General features: G+C 35.3%; 1 protein-coding gene across 1 annotated transcript in view; it reads right to left on the bottom strand.

Annotated features, from left to right (window-relative positions):
• Positions 1-2,434: 2,434 nt before the first annotated feature.
• Positions 2,435-23,647, bottom strand: part of LOC142353041 (uncharacterized) — a 32,751-nt gene continuing 11,538 nt past the window's right edge. Inside the window, exon 2 of the mRNA XM_075405230.1 lies at positions 2,435-4,454. Within this exon, the coding sequence (XP_075261345.1) occupies positions 2,939-4,454 (1,516 nt within the window). The 3' untranslated portion in view covers positions 2,435-2,938. The remainder of the gene's footprint in view (positions 4,455-23,647) is intronic.

Below are 23,647 nucleotides of genomic sequence, written 5' to 3'. Positions count from 1 at the left end.
CTTTCAGTTCTGTTTTGATTAGATCTAACAATTTAATTTGTCGTATTTAATGAGATAAACGTGATTTTAAGCAAAATGTAAAACACAACGAGGTCGAATTTTTTTCAATTTGCTCAGTTACGTTTCTTTTCAAGTATTCTTTAAACCTGGAAAACCAAACTCCGAAAATTCATAAGTATTTATTTCACTGGAACAAAAAAATTATCTGGAATTGTTTTTTTATGTACGGTCTAAACAGCCTGGTTTCTACTTACTCAAAAAAGAGTGGATAAAGCTGTCAAAAAAAGAGGAACATATTATCATTATTGGAATTTTTTCTAAACATAAAGTCATATTTTGTTGCTCTTTGTGTTTTTTCTCTATTAAGTTGCGAGCCTGAGAGCCATTTCACGAAAAATCTATGCAAATAAGATAACATTTTTGTTTGATTAGTACCACATATGTTCTTCTTCTGAGAATGCTGAATCTGTTGATAGCGTTGTGACTTACAATTTTGCGTAGCTCCTAAACGTAAGTGGGGCCCGGCGCAAAAACCTGAGTATAGCAAAACAATTGGATGTAGTAGGTTGTTTGTTATTCAAGCATCGCCATCCTCGTCGTCGCCTGAATATACTGGCAAAAGTTTTACTATTGCAAAAAACTTGGTAGATGCAGAAAAAGATTTTGCTTCTCAGGTAGGTTCATTTTTTGGTCTCGTTCTTGCTTGCTTGTAGAATCACGGATTCCTTTTTCGACGTTGAGCGTAATTTATGATCTCAAACTTTTGCTGAATTGACTGAAGAATAATTATTGATTGTAATTAAGAAAAAAATTTTCGGGCATCAGCCTATTATAAGATAACGACCTGCGCAAAAAATAATAATTTGGTGGACAACAAATTTGTTGCAATGACTATGTTGTTTGTTTTAATTATGGCATACTGAACAATTTTTATTTTATTGAGGGAGTATTTGACTGAAAAAGCGAAAAAATTTAAGATGGTTTGTTAATTAAAATGCTCTCAACGCTAATGCTTTTTGGCCTCTTTTAATATACAGCTCTAACTTTTGTGATGTAATGGTAATTCAACTACAATTGTCAAATTTTTTTTATCTCCGACCCTCTTGTTTTTGTTTGACTCAAAACATCAGATCTGAATTGTTAAATGACTTTCAAAAACGTAACAAGCAAGAGATTGAATAATGAACGCAAAAAATGTTTATTCTTTTTTGACTCTCTCAAATTCAGTTTTTATTATTATTTGCGCTTGCTTTATATGTGTGCTTGCTTGATATTCGGATCTGCTTAATGAGGACAAATAATTGACAGTGTATGTAATTTTTTCTGTCTCAATGGGCTCTGTCATAAGGCTTTGTTTTTTTTAGTATTATTTCACTTATTAAAAGAAGTTATAACCAATGACGCTCCTGAAATTTTGCTTGAATTTGAGCATTGCAAATTTGGTAGTGACAAAGCATTTTCTCCAAGGAAAAAATAAGCTACCTGACAAACTTGAATTTTTTGCCGCAATCTGCGCCACCTAAAAATTCACAAGCTGTCGTGTGTGAAAAATTGTTTACCTGTATAGGCGCATAAAATTTATCTACAAAGGGATCGCACTCGACTCGATGTTCATGATAAGACTACAGTCCCTCAATTTTTTTTTCGCTACAAAAACTCTTGAAAGTAATTTTTGGTTTGAGACGTTTTGTTTTCCTTGTTTTTCTAGAATCAGAGCTTTTCAAAAAGTACTTTTTCCGAGCTTTTTTCTGAACAGTATATGAGGAACCAATCCGATCTTTTTTTCTCGCGACTGATGAATTTGAATTTATTTGTTTGTAATTACAATAGAAAAACTGACTGAAGAAAAACGAGCCGATCTTTTTTATGCATTCCGCCATTTAAAAAAAATGTTGGAACTATAATAATTTTTCTTTAATAAAAACTATAATAAAAATTTGTTTTAAGAATCAGTCAATAAATTCTAGATTTTCTGTTTCACAGTTCTAGAATAATGGCTCAGGAAAAAGTGTAACCTCTCAAATTTTCTCAAGGCGATTAAAACCAACGTCAATTTAGAAGTTTTTTTTCAAAACTAAACCTTTTTTGAAGCAGATCTACGCTTGTCGTTTTTTAGATTTCACTTTTCCATGAAGTACTGATTGCTCGCCAAATCTGTAAGTTAGATTTTAGCTGTTCAATTGACATTATTTACGGTAGCTATTAGAGACATTAATTGTCATCAATCTCCTTCTTTATGAGGAGACCCAAACAATTTTTTGTGGATCCGCTTATCCGAAAAACGTTTAGAATTAATCGTATAGTTCTAACCTATTTTTGAATTGGTTTCGGTCTCGGAATTTTGAAGCGCTTGGGCAATGCTTAGCGACGGAATTAATGGCCTTCTTACAACTTTGTGAATTGTTTTTTGAAAGTTTGTAAACCAGAAAAAGTATGATAGAAAAGCGTTTATTTGCAAGATTATAGAAACTTCAGTAAACATAGGGCAGATTATGATGACTCTCAATTTTAATTAGCTTTATGATGAACAGTTCTACAGTGAAGATAATTACGCTGTTAAATTATATTCATTACGTGCTTCAGTTCAATGTTCTAATTGGCGTTTTAAGGATAACGGATTTCAATGACTAAAATGGTTCTACATTACCTCTTGATTTCTGTATTCCCAAATTGATCGGATTTGCCTACCATAACTTAGTTTTACTTTATATAGTAATAATTGTTCAGAGGCTGCAAAAAAGCGTAAGGCGAAGTCCGATTTGAAACGATTGCATTAAGATAGCAAATTTCGCCCAGAATTATGATTTTCAACCGGATTTTGCTCAATTTCTAATTGGAGTAAAATTAGTCGCCTCTTAAAAATGCCAATTCAACTCTAGCAGCGACGCGTTTATATGTTTCAATTATGAAGACTTTCAATTTGAATTAGCTTCGTTAGTTAAATGTCAGAATCATCTGAGAAATGAGAAGCGTCGCTTTCGTCGCTCGAGTCATAATGCATGTCTTGTTTGAACTTGGACAGCTGATCCATCAGGGTTCCAAACTTCTCTTGTGCCATCGTAGCAGAAGACACCGACGATTTCACCCCCTTTTTGCCCGATTCCCCGCCCGCTTCCTCGTTTGCTGTCACTTTCTGAAGCTTATCCTTGTTGAAGTTATGGATAGCATCGAACAATTTGTCTTGAAGATTCTCCTGTTTTGGAGGCGCTGCAGGTCGCGGAGAATCGCTGGCTTTGTGAAGCTGGACGCTGCCTAGAGCGGATGCTGAAATTCCGCCAGCTCCACCGGATGTGGGTGCAGCTGGTCCTGGTGGAGGCGGAGGGGGAGGAACGGGGGCGCCCCCAGATGGGCCTGGTGGTGGAGGTGGTCCAGGCGGCGGAGGAGGACCGGGTGGAGGGGGCGGGGGAGGTGCGGGTGGACCCCCTCCGGAACTAGATGGAGGCTTTGGAGGTGGCGGTGGAAAACTTCCACCTCCTCCACTTGGTTTTGGTGACGTATCTCGATTTGTGAATTTCTTGACAAACGGTGGAATCGTAATCGACTTCTTTGGAGTTGGTTGTTTTACCGGCGGTGGTTTCTCGACTGTTTGCTGGCTCAGTGGTTCCAGACCCATGATCCTCCGGAATTCATCCAGGTCTACATTGTCGTGTTCTTCCAGCTTCTGTCTTATTTCTTGGAGCATTTGTTGGTCTTCAGCAGAATTTCCAGTGCTCCGTGGTTTCATCATTTTCAAAATGGCCATAGCCATGACGTCAGTATTACCATTGCGATTAACGACAGTAGTTGACTGTAAGTTCTCAGCAGCGGTGGTACCACTAGCTTCGTGTGAAAATGTTAGTGGCATGCTAATCAATTTCTTCATCTCTTCATGCGTATCCTGCTTAGTTCGAAATTTGTCCATAAACTTTCCTCGTAATCCTGTATGCTTCTGTTCACTTTCTTCAACAGTCGGTTGCTTATAAAGTGGGTTGTGATTTTTCCCGTATTTGTACGCTTCCTCTTTTGAAGGTCGTTCGGACATATAGATGACCTCAGGTCGTTCAATTTGCTGGTGGTCCATCAGCTTTTTGTTCTCTTTCTTGATCGATATCCTCCGTTTGCGCTCAATTTCTTCGTCGATTTTTTGGGCGAAGAGATTTGCTTCATTTACATCATAAAAATTCACACCAATCACACTATTTTCGCCCTCGAAACTTATGAACAAATTGTTATTCCTCTCATATTCAAACTCGCGATAAAGTTCTTCACAAAGTGTCTCCCGTTGCAAAACTGGATCGAAGAGAGAAATGAAATAACTCCTGGCTTTGCTGTCTTTTATGAAGCAGGCTATTCCACATCCCACCTTCTGCCAGCTTTGGTTACCTTCGGACGATGAAAAGACCCGGGCAACTGCAGTGGCTTCGGGTTTGCGCCCTGGGCCTAGCAGAGACGCCACTAGTTCTTTCTCCCGTTGACTAAAAAAGTGGGAAATTTGAAATTATTTCAATGTCAAATACAATCTTCACATAACGACTAAGATACCTTAAAGAATGTATATATTTATACTTTAATGTAAAAATTAAAGTTTGTAAGCTTTAGAATCTAACGATTTAATCTATTTGACCAAACATTTTGTTGAAAAATCTGTTTTTTTTTCAAAAATTTGTTTAATTCTTTTAGCCTTCTCTTTGCAGATTTCAGCAGATTAAAAATTTTTGTTGGAGCCAATGTTTCTACGTTTTGAACACAATTTTTTGGAAAATAGAAGGGAACTTAGGGGACCTCAGGCAATTTATAGCTCTCAAAATAGCAGAAAAGCAAGTTTGAAAATGCAAATCTAAAAACAAAAAGAGTTTTTTTCTAAAATCTATCCTTATTTCATTCCAACTAACCATTTCAGTAGTTCCAGTTTTCCACATACTTATAAAAACCATTTTCAATGAAAGAACATCAAATCAACCAAATTCTTCATTGAAAAGTAAAGATGGAAATTTTTTGTATCTTTTTTTTTGTTTTCCTTATAAAACTTCATATAGGTTATTGCAAAATTTTTAGTTCTCCAAGTGGACAAAAATTGGAACCATAATCAACAATAATTGTTCAAACTGACTTTTGTAAATGAATTGAGAAAAACAACTCGATTATTTTATTCGAGTTTTTATGTGGAGTCAACTGCAGTAATCCAAGATATTCAAAATCTCGTAATTACACTGTAGCACCTCTGGGATTTTACAACACAAAATCCAAAAAATACGAACCAATCATGAACAAAGTCGCTGTTTTCATCAATCTTTGTGCAGAATCTGATTAGCAGAAAAGCAATTTTGAAAATGCTAGATGTAAGATTCTTGCAAGATCTTTCAGTAGAGCCGTGTTTCCTTTGGTAGTTAATTGTTTTTCAGTTATATATTTTGAAAATGAATAAGAGTCTATAAGGACAACCGTTAACTTTCCCCATTATGTTAGAAAAAAGTAGATGCAGAGTAAAACAGTTTGTCAGAAATCCTAAAAATTTAAATTAATTGCCTAATATTGTCTACATATTCTGGTTTTATGTATGTTTTGTGGATGCATATATGTGAATGCGTTGTTTGATGTGTATGTTATTTCTCCTTAGGAGAGAGAGAAAGAAAGAAGTCTGAGAGGGTTGATTTCTTTAAAAATTACACAGAATTCATGTAGAATGCAAAACCTGTCATACATAATTTAACAAATAGAACAATTATTTTGTTACAAATTGCGAGTTTAGACGTCCAAAACTTTCGCTGGTGACATATCTGCAAGATTTTAAAAACAAATTCTTTTCTTGTGCTCATGACTCATGGAGCGCCAAAAATGACAAACTGTTGCAAAAACCTTCAAAAGTTTCCTCTCAAAGTTCAGCGCCAAAATTACAACTAAAGACACAATTTCTGCGAAAAAATCAACAACTAGTTCTTTAGAAAAAACAAAAAGGACATAATTGGGCGGTTCTCAACCTAGACTATATATCAGTTGCCAAAATAGTTTAAATTTTTTGTTCCGACCCCCACTTTAGTGGGGAGGGAGGAACTATATACTCAAATGGTTTTTTTGTTCAGTCAATTTTGGCCGATCGATATGATCATTGTAGAGAGTTGTGAGTGGTATCATAAGAAAACCAGTCCAGCGTAGAATATGGAACTAAAAAGATTTTTCGAATTTTCGTTTTTAATAGGGAGTTATCGAGGTTTAAAGTTATGTGAATAATTGCTGCTTTTATTCACATTTTCAGTATTTTTGATCAATTTTTCGTCAATTTTGCTAAAATATGTTAAAATTGTTAACTGTACTGTTAAAGATTTTATCTCTAAAGACAGAGGAGGGTTTCTGAATTGTTCGATCCGAGTTTTTTGGCTAAAATTTATGCTAAATTTTTCAAAAATCAGAATTTTTTCGAGAAAAATGGGACCACATATGCTTTTTTAGCCCACTTGCATAAAATATTCTGAAAGTAGACACCTTAAAACTGCGGTCGAATTCTTCTAGAGCTCAGACAAAAGCCAGTTATAATCCCGATGGCTTTAAGAGTCTTCTGGATCATAATTTTGCAAGTTTTTTGCAAAAAAAGCATTATTTATTTTTGACAAACTGAAAAATTTTGTTCAAAAACTGATCTATTTCGCAATCATTTGAACAATTGGATGTTTTTGAGAGGCGCAGCATTATATGGGCCGATCTTGACCTCATTGTGAATCCTTATGATAAAAAGTTTTTTAGATTTAAATGGGGCGCGACCTTTTTTTCCAAAACATTTCCGCGATGTAAATGTTTTTTATGTAAATTCCTGACAATAATCTGAAATCAAGGCTCAATTAAGGGCATATACTATTTACAAAAAAATTTCCAGCGAAATCATAATATGGTTTCAGAGTTAAGCTCTTGAATTTTATGGCTTTGGTCAATAGTTTTCGTAAAAATTTTATAGACTTCTAGAATTTTGTTTCATTTGTTATACTTTTTGTAGCCCAATGACTTAGTGTCCCCAAATCAAAGATGCAGTTAGTTTTGTAGGAGGTAGAGATAAACCTAGACATTTCTTTCATTTGTTATCTAATGTCTGTTTTGACTTTGAATATATTTGATAAGAAAACGTCGGTAAATTTTTGAACTTTGCCAATATTTCATCTTATTTCTCTCAATTTCGGGCGCAGCCTAAGCAAAACAGGCAGAAGCCAATTTCGTGTGGTTAAAAAATTATTGTTTGAAATCGTTTTACATTAAACTAATGTTTTCCTTGTTTTGATACGACGCGTTTTCAAGTATTTTTTCTTCATTTTCATTTTTGATCATTATTGCCTTTTCTACGGGTCCATTTTGTTTCATTCTCGAATTATCACATTGTTGGCAAATCTAATTGAAGGAAAGCATAGTAAAAAACGTACCGCGTTGAAAAAATGCTTAATTGTATATGTGAATTCTTTTTGTTGAATAGTTTATCCTTTTTGGGCTGAGACCTAATTTTGTGGATTTTTTGTTGTTTTTTCCATGTTTGTCTTTCCTTTTGTTGTTGCACGCCATATACCTGATAATGATAGGTCTCATTTTTTCCCCAGGACATATAACTCCACCTAGATAAAGATTTCCATTTATAGTTTTTTGTTTTAATGAATTTCAAATTAATATTTTTGGAAAAGTTTTTTTCTCAATTTTTCTTTTTGCTTTCAATTTGATCACCATGTAAGTCAATCTCACTAATTAGAAATCTCCATTTTTTTGATGATTCGACTATTTTTATTGCGCTGTTTTATACGTTGTGATGGATTGCCTAGACCATTTTTTGTCAAACTTTTTTGAGATTTCTATACTGTTCAATTTTTAGAGATTTCTATACTGTTCAATTTTTGGGTTTCTTTTTGTTGTCGTGTCCACATTTTCCTTCTTAGGGAAGACTCGTTGATGTTAGGATACGGGATAATTTACAGCTCTTGCAGGTAACATCGTATAAGTATAGTGCCTTGAACAGTGTGATGTCGTAAAATTGTTTGAAGTTTTGGCTTCTTTGTTTGTTTGTTATGTGTTTGTTATTTTGTGGGGTCGTGACGTGGTCTCAATATTAACAGGCCCAATTGACTTCCTGGGGTGCTGCAATTTAATTCATTGCTTTTTGCCGAAATCTTAAATCTGTTATGACTTTTGGAAATATTTGTTGCCAAACATATTTGGGTTTTTGAGCTTCGACATTTTTTGAAATAATTTTTCGGTCAAATTCTAGCTGAGTCTCTGCAAACACAGGTCATAACCCGATTGAAGTGAGCTGTAAATTAACCTCTACAATGTTTTTAGCTTCAAACTTCTCTTTCTCGGCTTTGTCACTACTTTTACTACGAGACTTCATTAAAAGTTTGAGATTTTTTTATTATTTGTTAATTTTAGAGCATTTTCGTTTTCTTTTTGGTTGATAACAATAATCGTAAATCCCATTTGCTTTAAAGTTTTGCGCAATTGAAGATTGGATTATGCCATGTCTCATTTGCTTCCTATAGAGATATAAATGGAAATTTCAGTGATTTCAGGTGATATCTAATGACATTAATAACTGTGAAATTTTACATATTTTTTCTAATGAAGTATAGGTTAAACTGTTTTGTTTAGGTTTCATCTGATGCGAGTTTGATTTTGTTATGATTTTTTTAATTGTAAGCATCGAGTTGTGGTCGTAAATAATATTTGTTTTTTTTTATTTTTTATGGTCTTTTTTAGTAGTTCTATTATCAAAAACTTTTATCGGCCGTCTAGCGTGGCATTATTGTATTCTATTGGTTGTTTATTGAACGATATGTATTTTTTTTATCTCTTCATCATTTGGTAGACAATTAAGTCAAGAATGTGGATGAGCGGGGTCGGAACATTATGTGCGTACGCACATTACCGAGCCTCCTTGTTTCTTTGGTGCTGCTAATTGTACTTGTGAGCTGTCCGTATCTATTTCTTCGAAAATTATGGGAGTGTTAAGATTTATTTGTTTGTCTTGCGGTAAAATGGCTTTTTTCGTTTCAAACAGTACATATAAATTTCTCCTATGAACAAAGGTCTTTCGGAAAAATGTTTTGTCACCTTGAGAACTATTTTGGAACATACTGTGCTACGAAAAGACTCGCACGAGCCATATCGTGTAAATTATTCCTGAAAATTTTATGAAAATTGCAAATCTTATATGTCACTTTAAATTTTATGTTCACTTATTTTCAGAGCGTTTAAGTTAGATGTTGCTATATAGTTAAATGTAGTTCTTATGGCGACTAATGATCCGAGCTAGCAAGAGCGAGAGGTTCTATGTTCTCAACTAGTCAATTTTTGTTGGGTCGATTTTGGTAGATCAGTACAACTATTAAACGCAGTTTTTAATGGTATCATTGGAAAACCCGTTTAGCAAAGAATTCTGAAAAGCGTCCCTTTTTCGAAGAATTAGAGAAAAAAAATTTTTAACATAAGTATTTTCTCCATTATTTGAATTCAAGCTTCATATTTGTTTTTAATTTCTTTGAAATCTGTATTACCACAACATTTTTGCTCATTTTTTGGCAAAATAGCATTTCAATTCAAATCAATTCGACAATTTTAAATTAATGCATTCGGTATTGTACAAAAAAACCTTTGAATTTTTTAGCTAAAGAAACGGCGGTAGGAATTTTGGTTTTTCACTAATTAGCGAAGATCTGCAATTGCAATTTTTCTGGTTTTTTTCACTTACCAATATTGAATATTCTTATTTTGCGTAGAATTTCAGAACATCAGATTTTTTCTCATTGCAGACATTTCTTCAAATATTTCACTGTATCAGTTTCTTATATTCTAGTTGCCGCTCGACAAAAAATTTTATTCCAAACCTCTACCAGTAAATCTACCCAAATTAGCAAGAACGATACTGTAGAAATACAAAAATAATAGCGTTTTGATATTTGATAGCTTTAACGATTATTTTCTAACCCTAAAACAAATAAATTGAGGGGTTTTCAAAATATGCCTTATCCCAATATATATTGAGGTTGAAAATCTTCCGACTTTTTTTTCAATTTTCATGGTAGTTTTGTTTGTTAGTTTTGTTGTTAAATTATTCAAAACTATGAAACATCACAGGATTAATTCCATTGTTCTCAATTCTCAATAAACTGGAAAAAGTTTGTTAAATTGTCTTCAAATGAATTTTATCTCTTTGGTGACAAGTTGGTGCCCAAAAAATTAACAACTGATGTACTTATAACTTTTTAAATGATGTGTTTCTGTTCTTTGGTTGGTTTTGCTTTAATTCAACTTTCGTCCTCGTTGCATCATTTTGAAGCGTTTAATGTCATATTTGTAAGCGTTTCTTTTGCGTTTTGAAGAAATTTTCTTTCACATTTGATCAAATTGCTTATTGTACAAAAATTTGCCCGACTGTTTAGGTCAATTTAGCACTTATTATAACTTTGATTTGGCATCGAATTTACCAGTTTTCTGGCTTAATAGTGAATTTTTTGTTCAAAAATGTGATTTGATTGTTGTAAATTACCTCTACAGCAAAACAACTCTGAATGACTTCTAAGACAGATAGAGGTCTTGTGAGTTTCGCATTATTTCAGAAGTTTTCGCACATCTCAAATTTTGGGCCATGTTGCGTAATTTTTAATTCTGAAGAAATTTTCATCGTGCATTTTTAAGAAGGTTATTTTTTTTGCCAAATGAAACACTCACTGGAAAACTGTAACCAATGAATGATTGCTTGCTCAGCCAAAACTTTTCATCAAAATTGTAATTTTGATTGCCAAAATTTCAATTCCACAGAAAAGTGTTACAAGCAACACATGACGAAAGTTGCGTACAGTTTTTGTAATTTTGTGTACTTTCTCAGATTTTGTCGTTCAAGTTTACTTGATACACGAAACAAATAGTTGATAATTAATGTTATAACAAATGTTGATGAGAACTGTTATTAGAAATTCTTTCGCCGGATTTCCATTTTTATAGATTTTAATGAGGCATCGTCTTCAAAAGCTTTCAAGGTCCTCAAATTATACAGCTTTGACTAAAGTTTTGCAAAATCAACTAAAGTTTGGAAAAAAAGTTGCTCAGAGTCAACAAAATGCTGCTATAATAGATTATTTATATGTATATTGTTTTTTCTTGTATTCAATCATGCTCAATTTCGAAAGCGCCAAATTTTAATCTTGTGTCAATCTATTTATTCACAATTTATGATGATTATTACTACACTTCGATAAATAGAATTTTTGAATCTCATTATCTCGATCTTTCTCGATCTGAGCTGCTCATTCTTTCTTTTAAACTTGACAATGTTTTAAGAGCTAAGAAGGGCTTGAATAATTGTTTTTCATAATTGTTAAGAAACCTTTGAGACAATAAGAAAGACCAATTGTGATAACATTAAAGTTGGCTTCCGCTGATACTCAGCTGCTATTCAACAAAGCGCAAAAGGTATAATAAGGCCCTGAAACCAAATAGCAATAAAAGTTAGTCATTCGCTTTGTTGTTTAGTATTTCGTTTACCCCGAACTTCCTTAACTTTGTTTGCCTAATTCGTTGCCATAGATGTTGGTGAGTAACAGCGCAAGCGAAATAAAAAAGGTAACTAGAAGAAGCTGTAAGGAACAAAAAATAATAACTTCAGGTAAAAATCGACCTGAAAGTACTAAAAAAATAAATTTTTCGAAAAGTAGACCTTTTATTCAGTTCTCCAAGAATTTGAAAACGATGATGCAATCCACTATACCATATAAAATTTTCGCCGCCCCGTTTATTGCCCAATTGATTAGAGGACTTTTATAAACAATAGCAAATTATCCGGGCACGTATTCTACTTACTAAGCCATGACCAAGGGCCAATTTCTGATTTATGTCCTGTAGAATAAGGAGTTTTTGAATTTTGTTTCACCTGCTCCTTTTATTCTATATATTCCTAAGCATGATGCCAGTCTTCACACCATATCAGCTATCCAGACTACGGTGCAGGTATATAAATAATCTCAATCAATATATCACAATTACAAATTCAATAAACATTGTTGAATCATTCTAAATCAACTGAACGCTCTAAATCTTTGTTTAAATTCATATTCTGGTCAGCTTAAAATCATACAATCTTTTAAAAAGCATTACATTTTTCAAAAAACATTACGTTTCGATGAATTTTAAGAAAACGAAATTACAAGACCATTCGAACAAAACTTTTTCAATGCAAAAACTCGTTACTATAGCTGTCATAGTCAAAAATAACTTTCCAGGTTGTCTAAAAGTCTAAGCAACAACTACCACGTGCCCTAACAAAGTTGAACAACTTGTAACTTCAATAATGTTTGTTTCCGTTTGAATCTAAAAAAACATTAGATAAGCAAAAAATATTTAATGAGAACATCAGTAGCAATCGAAAAACTATGAACAGCCACGACTACACTATCAAAACCCATGGATTATAGTGGAGCCTTGTTTAAGATCTTTCCAATTTCACGTACTGCCTGCACAAAATCTTTCCTAGCTCAATATGGAAAAAATTGTCAAGGTTCACAACGTTCATAGATCCACTTGGATGATTGTCACCAACAAAACCACAGTTCAAGTTATTTTTGCAATTTCTGCGCATGGACAAGGTGAACTGGGACAATGTTCGCTTGCCAAAAAATCAGGAAATTAAGAGGAAATTTGACAGGCTCTAAATATTGCAGCACCCTTTTTCAACTCTATACTTTCATATAGTAAGTGATTTATTGACTACAGCGTTTGCAGCAGTTGTGTATGTGTTGCAGCACATAGTTGATTAAGCGCACGACCAAATTCTAACAGCCAGTGACCGCATGACTGACGATGTAACAATCAATCAATGACAGCCAATTTTATAACTACACACTATTTGCGAGGACAAAGTCCCAAATGCCCTATGCCTGGATCAAAAAGGTCCGTGAATGCGGTTGACTTTTGTTGCTAATCGAGTGGTAAAAATGCAATGCAGAGAAAGTACTTTAGCTCAATCATTTTCAAGAAGCAATTCAGGTGAAGCACTTTTCATTTACTAACTTCGGAGGACTTGACTCTATTGACTGCACCAAAACGTGGTCTCTTGGAATTCCATGGAGGCATAACCAACGCCTCAAACTTTACAACGCCTCAACTGAAGCATCCGCTGAAGCAAATTGACCGGCCTAACAATCGTCAGTTTCTCAACATCAGCAACAAGCAATTATAAATGCCTCGACTATGTAAACATACTCCCTCGACAACTCCCAGACGAAAGTAGAAAAATCATGCAATGATAACAGTCAAACTCCTCCTGTTGCTGAACACGCAAAAAATCTAGAGAACTTCATTGAAAATCAGATTTTGACAAAAAATGGTAAAAACAGTAGTTTAACACTACTGTTCAGTCAACGCATATTGACAAAGACCAAGTTTCTGGGCTTTTAGAACTGATGACATTGCCCCTGAGCAACTCTTTTGTAGATTTTTTTTTCAAAAATAAGTGGCAAATCATCTCTGAAAACACAGATTTCTTGATAAAATTGACACCCACCCCATGAGCGGCACAGAATCTGTCAACTGCAGTCTATGTCACTAAAAACGAAAATTTACGGGAACCAAAAGCCTTCCAACTTATTTGCGGTAAAATTTTGATCCCACTAGTCACAAAGCAACATAATTGCACTACAAGCCATTTCCACCAAAAATTCAACAAAAAACAAGACGCTTCAATCACAAACGGTCTTTTCGACAACAGGCCACTGCTTAACTCTACTTTCAAATTTTTTTCTGATATTTAGCAGCGATACGACTTCCTAACAGAGCCAAAGGAGAGCAATTTACACAAAGCAGGCAACACAATCAGCAAAGTTGCACAATCAGTGAGCATAAAACAAGTTGGTTACATCATCCAGCAGTTTTTCAATGCCTGAAGATCATCATCATCAAGTGAAATTCCAACGAAAAATCATATTGCAAACATCAATTCAACAAAAAAATTGGACTTGTTATGAGTTGCACAACAGAAATAAGTTTTAATGCGAAAACTGTTAAAAAAGGAACAGCTTTAAAAATTGCAAATTGGTTTGTCAAACAAATCAACCCAATTAAATGTCCTTCTTCTAACGGTGAAACTATGAACTCGAATCTATACCAAAAAAGACACAATGAGTCTTTAAAGACGCGTTCATGTCCAGACTTTCGTGCGTTCACCAGACTTTCGTGCGTTCATGTTCAGACTTTCGTGCGTTCACCAGACTTTCGTGCGTTCATGTTCAGACTTTCGTGCGTTCATGTTCAGACTTTCGTGCGTTCATGTTCAGACTTTCGTGCGTTCATGTCCAGACTTTCGTGGGTTCGACAGACTTTCGTGCGTTCATGTTCAGACTTTCGTGCGTTTTTTTATGTTTCCAGACTATGTAATTTTGAACGCACGACGCCCCCCTCGTGCGTTCGTCTTCGGTCTGGAAATACTTGCTTCCGTCTGGAACCTCAACCTGGGTTGCATCAAATTCTGAATTTTTCGCTCAGTAAAAACAAACCATTAATGCATTCTACAATTTTTTTTGCTATTATTGAGGATTATCAAAGGATAATGGAACTAAGAACACAGCACCAAAAACAGCTAAAACCGTTTCCAGCAGTCAAGTCAAAAAGAGCAGCCATCAGCTCACATTTTACTTATTCTTCGACAAAGAGGTCAACGCCATCCGTGTTGACCATCGTATGGAAAATTACTACAACAGCATTACAAAAGTTTATCAGTCAGTCCTTAATATTGTTGCTGGCTGGTTTATTCGTTACAGTAAATATTTGAGAAACTTGCTGAGTGAACACCATATGACTTCTAATGCCTCACGACAATTCGTTAGGACAAAGGGGGACTCGGATTTATTACAAATGATACCCACACCGAAAAACGGCCCGGGTCGAATGACCTCCCTAAAATCCTCCCATTTTGTTGTAAGAGTGGGGGGGGGGGGGGTATTTTGTCTATTTGTCTATGGGGGTAAATTGATGTAAGAGTGTGGGGGTAATTTGTTCAGAGGGGGTAAAATGATGTAAGAGTTGGGCTGCAATGGGAGGACTTTTCAGGAATTACCCCCCCCCCCCCCCCTGACTGAAATTGCCATGTAAGACTGGGTTGCAATGGGCTGCAATGGGAGGACTTTTCACAGGAGTGCCCACAATTCAACGCCGACATACGCCTCAGTTAATGAGAGAGATGGCCGAAGAATTCATTGGTAAGAACTTTGCCTCACAGCTCTCAAGCGACCTCTTTGAGATAAAGATTTCAAGGGCTTTGTCAACCAGATGGGCAGCAAAATGGTATTTTAGCGATACCAATTATGACATCACAACTTGGTGGACTCTGGGAAAAAGAGGTGAAGTCTAATAGGTGGCACCTCTGCGGATCAATTGGATCAATCAAAGTATGTATTTTCAATCCTTGACCCCCAACAGTGATGCCTGCCGGCATCACCCAGGTCGAGGTGTGCGTTAATAATCAGACAATTAAAAACGCACAGGGGGGGGGGGGGGGGGTAAAGTGCGTTTTTGATTACATGGACGAGCGTCATGATTACATGGGCTACGCGCAAATTCGTGTAGACTTCATCATTGAAAGACTGGACAAAGTGGAGTGATAGACACTTCTCATTAGTGCAGCAGCGGAAAAAACAAAGTAGAAATCGGAAAACCAGTGATTATGCAAAAAGGCAACACTCCGCTAATATGTTCGCCGCTTGCTCCTATGACAAATAATTGACGGAAAGGGTAACATTGTTGATGTTTTGAACGTGAAGACACAAACTGTATATACCAGTCCCATCCCTTCATCGAGAACAACCCAAAAAATTTTTAATTTTTTTTTGCGATTCAGTTTATGAAACACCCGAAGATTCTCGATCACCCGATTGTCAATTTGTCCCAAATCAGTGTTATATGATGTTGATACAACACTGACAATGTTCAAGCTCAAATACAGTTTCATGGTTGTCACAAAAACTGTGAAAAACAGTTACTACATGCTCCAACAATGTCGCAATTTTTGAAACTTTTCTCAAACGATTGTTTCTGTTTGAATTCAAACTGCAACAGACATGCAAAAAAACGTTTTTGCAGAGAGGCAGCATTAATCAAAGATTGAAAGTAACCTGATGTATTCACATAGATACACGATAGATATAACTGATTCAGTAGATATAGAACACTATAGTAGTAATAGGGTGAGCAACCCTCCAAGAGGAGGGTGTAGACCCCATGTATTAAGATGGGATATGGGGGTACTTTTTGAGAAAGGGTCTACCCTAATGTATCAAGAGAGGGTATAAATTTAGGGCCGCCTACATGTACTAAGATTATGTATATTTCCCATGTATTAAGATTAGGAATAGCCGCCGTATTAAGATTAGGAATAGCCGCCACGACGCATTAAGATTAGGAATAGCCGCCGCAACGTATTAAGATTAGGAAAAGCCGCCGCAACGTATCAAGATTAGGAATAGTCGCCGCAACGTATTAAGATTAGGAAAAGCCGCCGCAACGTATAAAGATTAGGAATCGCCGCCGCAACGTATTAAGATCAGGAATAGCTGCCGCAACGTATTAGGATTAGTTATAGCCACCGCAACGTATTAAGGTTAAGAACAAATCTAGGGGCGCAATTAGCATAGTGTGAATAGATCAGCCGCATTTTCGGGAGCCGGTCAATAGCAGTTCCGCGAAAGGAATTGTAAAGGCGGGGAATTGTACAGGCAGCGAACAATTCCCTTCGCAGTAATTTTCAACATTTTTATTGATATAACCAGAGCAGGGTATTAAGATTAGGTGTAGACACCGCAATGTATTGATATCAGGTATAGCCGCCGCAATGTATTAAGTTTAGTTATAGCCGCTAAAAATAGAGAAAATTTAAAGTTTTTAAAATAATGAGTTATGAAGGTTCAAAAAGACAGACACAGTATAAATCAAGTAAATTATAAGTAATTTTAAACACAACAGAGAGCTCTCACAATATGAAAAGCAATTTAGTAGTTTACAAGTTCAGGGGTACAGTATCAATTCCATCATATAACACTTTTCGTTTAATAAAAAATTATGAAAGTCCTTTCGTTGTTTGCTCATAGGTAGCAACGCAGTGGTTGATTGTCCAAAATCCTCTATTTGCAGATATAAAATTGATATTTTTTTCCATCACTCGCCGATTTTTTTCCAATGGTCCATCTTCGGTCTCTTCCAATGTTCGTTTATTTAGTCCTTTGCTGCTGAATTTGTACTTATCTGATTTGGCATCGTAGCAACAATATGTTTTGCTACAAAGACAAATCATTTCAGTACATCTACTCTTCCTTGAACAAACCTGGTTCACGCTTGTCGTGCTTTTTATGTTTATCACAACAAATTCTAGGGAAGAAATTTTTTACAGCATCAGCTTTGAAAGAATCATCACAACCGTGTTCCCTCAGAGCTTCCCACTCTGCTTTTTTAGATGGACGAATGCATTCGTACAAATTATCGTGCATTAGAGCTAAGTATATGGAGTCAGTGTCCTTTTCTAACTCTTTGAATATATATGTCCATATCGCAATATTTATCAAAAGAAATGAAATAAAGTTCCAGCATAAGTAATTTTCCGTACTTAATTATAAAAAAGCCGACTATTATCGGTTCGCGATTCTCAATTTTTGATTTTACAAGTTCAATTTCGTAAAGTTCTTTCGACACATTGTTAAGTGTCTTTAAAAAATTACCGTTGATAGCTTTGTGTGTCTTTTACTCGTTCAGGTATTTTGCCTCTGTATGTCTGCTTCTGTCCATGATTTGTCAACCATAGGAACTGTTCCGCGAACAATTTCATTGTTTCTGCTGCAACGCTTGACTCAGGATTTTCATCTCCAGCTTTTCTTGCATCAACAACTGACTGGACAAAATCGTTGAAGCGTTTTTTGTGTGTATACTGAACAAAGCGATAAATTTTGGTGCATTTCAGCCCAAGATAAAGGTAAAAGTTGAGTAAAAGTGTTATGACTGTCCCATACTACAACTTGAAGCTTGAAATCAACATGCATTGCGGTTGCTTGAGTAAATTGTAATCAATTGCATATTCCCTCATATAATTACCAATATCTGCTTGACTAACATTAAAGTTTTTAAAGATTGGTGGAAAATTCGAGAACTTGTATTTCTACCATTCTTGAACTTCGAGATCACACTGAACGTAACCAAGCAATTTATCTTCTCTTATCTTAGCAGGTAGAGATACTTGAGTGATAGCTTGAATGTGAAATTGTGTTTCACGAGAAATTTTACAGATTCATCGCCCTTGAGAGTTTCCCACGAGTTACATTCCCATATCTCAACAACTTTATATCCTTTTTTTCTCAAAAAGTCTCGTCCCAGCTCATCGTATTCTCGTTTCTTGAGTCTTCTCTGGGTCTCCTTCTCTGACAAAGTTGCTCTTGCTTCCTGAATTGCACAAAAGTGAAAGTAACAACCCATTGCTTCGAATATAGTTTTGCAGAGAGCACAAAATCCGTCTATAATAAAACAATCAATCTTTTGCTGAGTTCCAGTTGTGTAGTAACTTTCAATAGTGCAGTTAGGACGCTGAGATTGTATGTACGACATAAACATGTTCTCAAATCTCATCGATTTATTTTGCCTAGCTTCAAACTTCTGAGAGGCTGAATCAAATTCCCATCTAGTGTGAAGCCCGGTCGGCATTTCTTGACACTTTGAGAAGGTGTAAAGTTGACTGGCGTCTATACCTACAATTGATTTGCAAATGCTTTCTGAGTTTCAATTGTATGTTTGATCCACAGCCGCTTTTCTAGTAGACAATAGATGGACCACCGGTCATATCGTCGCGTATTTTATCATACAAATCTTTGTCTGCTTCAACGAAAGGATAAAAATTGTTATTAGTTGATTTGTGTAGACAAATATTTGGCAAATTATGTAGTGTGCAACCAAGTTTTAACATATCAAACCCTTTGTTATGATAGAATTCCATCATTTTCTGTATCGCTTCTAGTGTCGGGACAACATCCTTGTTGTTATACCACATAACAAAGTCTTGAAAAGTTGTCATTTCTTCCTGCTCCCACACACTTTTCAAGTAATTGTAGTTGTCAACTCCCGAGGGGGCACTACCTTCAACCTAAGTTTTGTCAGAGCCTCCTGTTTGGAAAGTCCACTATTCAGTAATTTAGTTAAATCCGTAAATTTTTTTCTCCAAGGGATTGTGATATCTCAACTTACTAAAGAAACATTCGTAAGGGGGAAGAAAGTTGCATCCAATTTGTTTGGTGAGTCTAACCATTCAAAGGGGGAAATCCTTTGGTCTCCTTTGTCCTGTAAGCCTTGAGGAGCGAGTCTATTAATGTTGCTCCGCCAAGAAATTTAAGAATATCGAGAAACTTTACATCAGCAAATTTAAAAGATTCAAAATGATTAACTTTTTTAATAACGATTGGTTGAATATCGCGCTTGTGAAGGAGGTAGATTAGTAAATAAGACTTGATAAGATTCAGATCAGTTTTCCCGCTGTTGAATCCAAATACAGGTAAAGTGCTGACATAAGGTTCAAAATGTTGTTTTAGATAGAAAAGTTGATTTATCTGAATTTGGAGGAAATGAGTTGACATATTAATTTCTTCTTTTTTGATATATTGAAACTCAAACATTGAACTACTCCCATTTTTCCTTGCATTCAGTTTCTCGAAAATAGAATTTACTCTGATTTTAACTGCATTTTCAATGGATGAAAATTTTTGCAAAATTTCTGCTTTGCTTTTGCTAGCTAGCTCTTCTAGTGTTTCAATAAAAGATACAATCAGTGTCTCGGGGTCTTTGTTGCATGGGAAAATGGGTTCTTGTAATAAATTAGAGGAAACTGACACAGATATTGGTTTATGTTTCCTATCCAAGTGCTTGTATTGGAACGCAGATTGATTCGAAATCAAATACAGCCAAGTTTTTGAAAAGTTTTTGATCTTCTTCATATCTTATACCAAAGCCGTCAAGTTCATCGAACAAAGTTTCTCTCGAAGTGTAAACACTCTTCGGATAAACGTGCTGTATCCTATCTTTACAAGATTTCACGTGACGATGGAAATTATGAGCATGCTTAAAATAAGTATCACAATTAATACAGCGGAATCGTTTGAAGAACGGGTTGATATCACCAACATAGCAAAGGTGGTTGTTGTAGCGCAGTAGTTTAATGCTGTTCTCGTACATCTCAATACTTCTTCTTGCAAGTAAGTTCACCTACAAAATTCCCGTCCTCAATGTCAATGTCAAAAATGAAATTGTTGTGTTTTTTTAGCCTTTTCAACGAGCACAAGGTGATCCATCTACACCCTTCTAAAATTAATTGCGTCATGACCAAACCCATGGAGAAAATCACTGAAAAACTTAGCTGCGTTTTTTTTTTCAGCTCAGCTGATCCATTTAAGTGAACAGCTACAGCTCTGAACATTCAAAGGTAGTTCTTGTAGATTTCTCCGTGTCCATTCGTAACAAGACAATTAACATCTGATCTTCTCAACAACTGTTCATGTATAACAGCATCTAAACATCCCATTGGGATATTGCGGACAAGAGCACAAAAAATTGTCAACTTCGTAGTTAGTCAATACCGCCATTTTGTATTTGCCTTTTCTTGAGCACAAGTCTCAACCAAATCCATTTTCTCTAATCTATCCTGAAGTGAGACTAAGTCCCCTTTAGAACAAAGTAAAAAAGAACTCTCAAAGAAGGTGTTGTTCTCATGAGCACAAAAGTATCGGTATTCGTCTGTGTCAACATTTCGTAAAATAAATCCAGGAGCTAAATTGATTTTTGCAGCGCAATTAAGATTTCCAAACACTTGCTTCAGTTTTTCATTAGTTTCGCTGGGATAAAGTTTCGACAATTTAAAATTGAATACTCCATTCTCCATTTCAGTATTGTCAAAGAAGTGTTGACAGGAACTAAGTTCCTGCTGTAACTGTTCGTTGTTCTTATCCCATTCTTCCGATTCGAGTACTTATTTCAAGCTTTCGCTGGATTTGGTTCCAACTTTGGTCGATATTCCGTGCTTCCGTCTCTTATGTTGTTGAAGAGAATAACAACTTGGAAATTCTTTCAAGCATAAAGTGCACACTGTACTAAGCTTCCTATCTTGAGGAGCGTGATGCTTAGCGAGGCGATACCTCAAGTCCTCTTTCCTCTTTGCATAAAAATGTGGACACTTGGGACAATTTAAAGTCCCACTATCACAAGAGTTTTTGTGTCGAGCCATTTGCTGCTTGACAACTATTTTCTCGCTCTTTGTGCATTTGACAGGTAGATTTCTATCAAGAGAAGCCATTGTACTGTTTTGATCCAAAATAAATTGAGAAAAATTCAAGTAAAGTGCCGAGCAACTGCATCTGAAAACCAAGTGAGAACGAATAGAATTTTTGGTTTGTTCGTTAGAGTACCTCGTAGGACTCAATATTTCCATATAAGGAAATGACGTAATTTCTATTTTTAGTAAAATTACGAAATAAGAAAATTCAGGAACTTCCCACAAGGCAATCACAGTGTTGCATTCTACATTGTATTTAAATCCAGAAATAATCCAAAATGTGTAACTTTTTTCCATGGAGGAAAATTGGAAATCTGAAGTTTTAGTTGTCATGTTGCTGATTTGTGGTACTTTTTTTACAAAACAATACTTTTCATCTCAAAACAGACTTTTTAACAAAATATATCTGTCAGATAATTGCTCACTTAGAGAATACAGATATTTTTTTAAACGAAATAATTTGGTCATTTTATCGATAGTTCACTAAATTCACTTTTACAATAATAATAAAACATTAGAGAAGAAATCTTCTAGTTAACTTGAAAATAACTTATATACAATTGACGTTAACCTGATTATATTACAAAGGACAAACCAATCAAATTTTAGTTTTAAAAAACTTGTTGTAAAAGGTAATGATATCGTTTCGTTCATCTCGTTTTCTCTTTTGTGAAACATGTTGATCAAAAACCACTTACAAAATTTTGACAAGATTTACAAGAGAATAGGAGGTATACCTGATGCATACAATATTGACGAAATCGATGTAGATTCGTGCTTTTTTACAATTTCTTGGATATTTTCACAAAATCCATCAGAATAATCCAATTTAGTAAAAATCCTGAGTATGCAACGTTCTCTATTAAAAAAACTTGACTATGAGGAGTTTATTGCGAAACAGTCTTTCGATTTATCCTCAGAATTACATTTAAGCAATTACGAATCGTTGTTCCTTTTCAACTCCGTCCCCGATATATCGGAGCAGCACAGAAATATTTCACAAACAAATTTGTTCGTCTCACAGAACCAATAACGAAAACTTCTTCACTACAAAGTGCTTTGTTTTTCCATTAATACAATGGCTACAATATATTGGGAGTAGGGATCAGGTTCGGATTTCGTTTACCTAACGCAAATATACAAAAATTTGATTCCAAAAATGGAACATTTTCCGGGATTGATCTGAAATTTGACGAAATGGTAAAATTTTATGGTAATTTTTGTAACCTCATTTGAACTAAAATTGACCATTTTAGGTAAAAGCAGAGTGGAAATCTTGTACGTATCCTTCACACCCTGTTAAGAAATTTTACCCCAAATTTGGATTTGAATTTCAGTTCTTCCAGAAATTTCTATTTAAACGTCACTTTTTCTCATAAAATCTTCCATCTTTCGTAACTGTTCTCTGATTGGATAAAGCACACAATATATAGAGGTTGTTGATTTTGACATTATCCCTTGATCCAACTTCTCAAAAAGCTTCATCGCTCTTGTTTCTCTCCATTATACTAACTACTCGTCAACACTTTATACTGCCATCGAACTCCAACATTCAGGTTCTTTTTATTTAAAAAAATACTTTCTTTAGTTCTAACTTTTGTTTAAATCTAATTTACATATTCTCTTTTCTTCCTAAAAGGTAAAATTTGCTGCCTTCTAACTTACTCTCCACTGATCAATTTTGTTTCATTCTCAACGAACATCTTTTGTTCCAATATAAACACTTTCTAACAAAAAATCCCATCAATCATTTAATCCAAACTGGAATTCACTGTTCAAAATAATAGCCTTCTGTAATCAGTTTCTTTCACTGAGGAGATTGCTCGGATAGGAGTTCGAGGTTTATCGAACGGCCTGTATGAGTCTGTGGTCACTTTACTCATTACTGTGTGGCATGTTATTGAGCACCAGCGACAACAGTTTGATACATATCATCAGGGACAGGTTCCAATCACAGAGAATCAGCTTGTAACACACGCGATGGGACACGAAGTTGATGTTGTTAGTGGTCACCACTATCCTCACGTTAATGGATCTGATTTTCCCGCCAATTACGTAGCTGGAAGCATTCAGTACACATTTCCGTGGGAGGAAGGCAAAATTCCAAACAGCTGGTTCACTACACCGGAAGTATGTCATGTATCAATCCCCGAAGTGGAAAAAAATCTTCTCCGAATAGTTTCAGGAGCTCAAAGTAGAGAACAAAGCGAGTTGAGTATCGATTCTAGTACCACCTCGTCATTTAACGATCTGGAAAACTTTGATCTAGCGCAGTACTATGGATCTACTGATATGTCAACTACACACTCAATGACAACTCCTTCAATCAAGGAAGGAACAGCTCACAACCCATTTTGAGTGACGTAC

The sequence above is a fragment of the Convolutriloba macropyga genome, chromosome 14 (assembly GCF_964194025.1).
Source record: "Convolutriloba macropyga chromosome 14, txConMacr16.3, whole genome shotgun sequence".
Lineage (NCBI taxonomy): Eukaryota > Metazoa > Xenacoelomorpha > Acoela > Convolutidae > Convolutriloba > Convolutriloba macropyga.
This window is presented reverse-complemented; position numbering and strand designations above follow the sequence as displayed.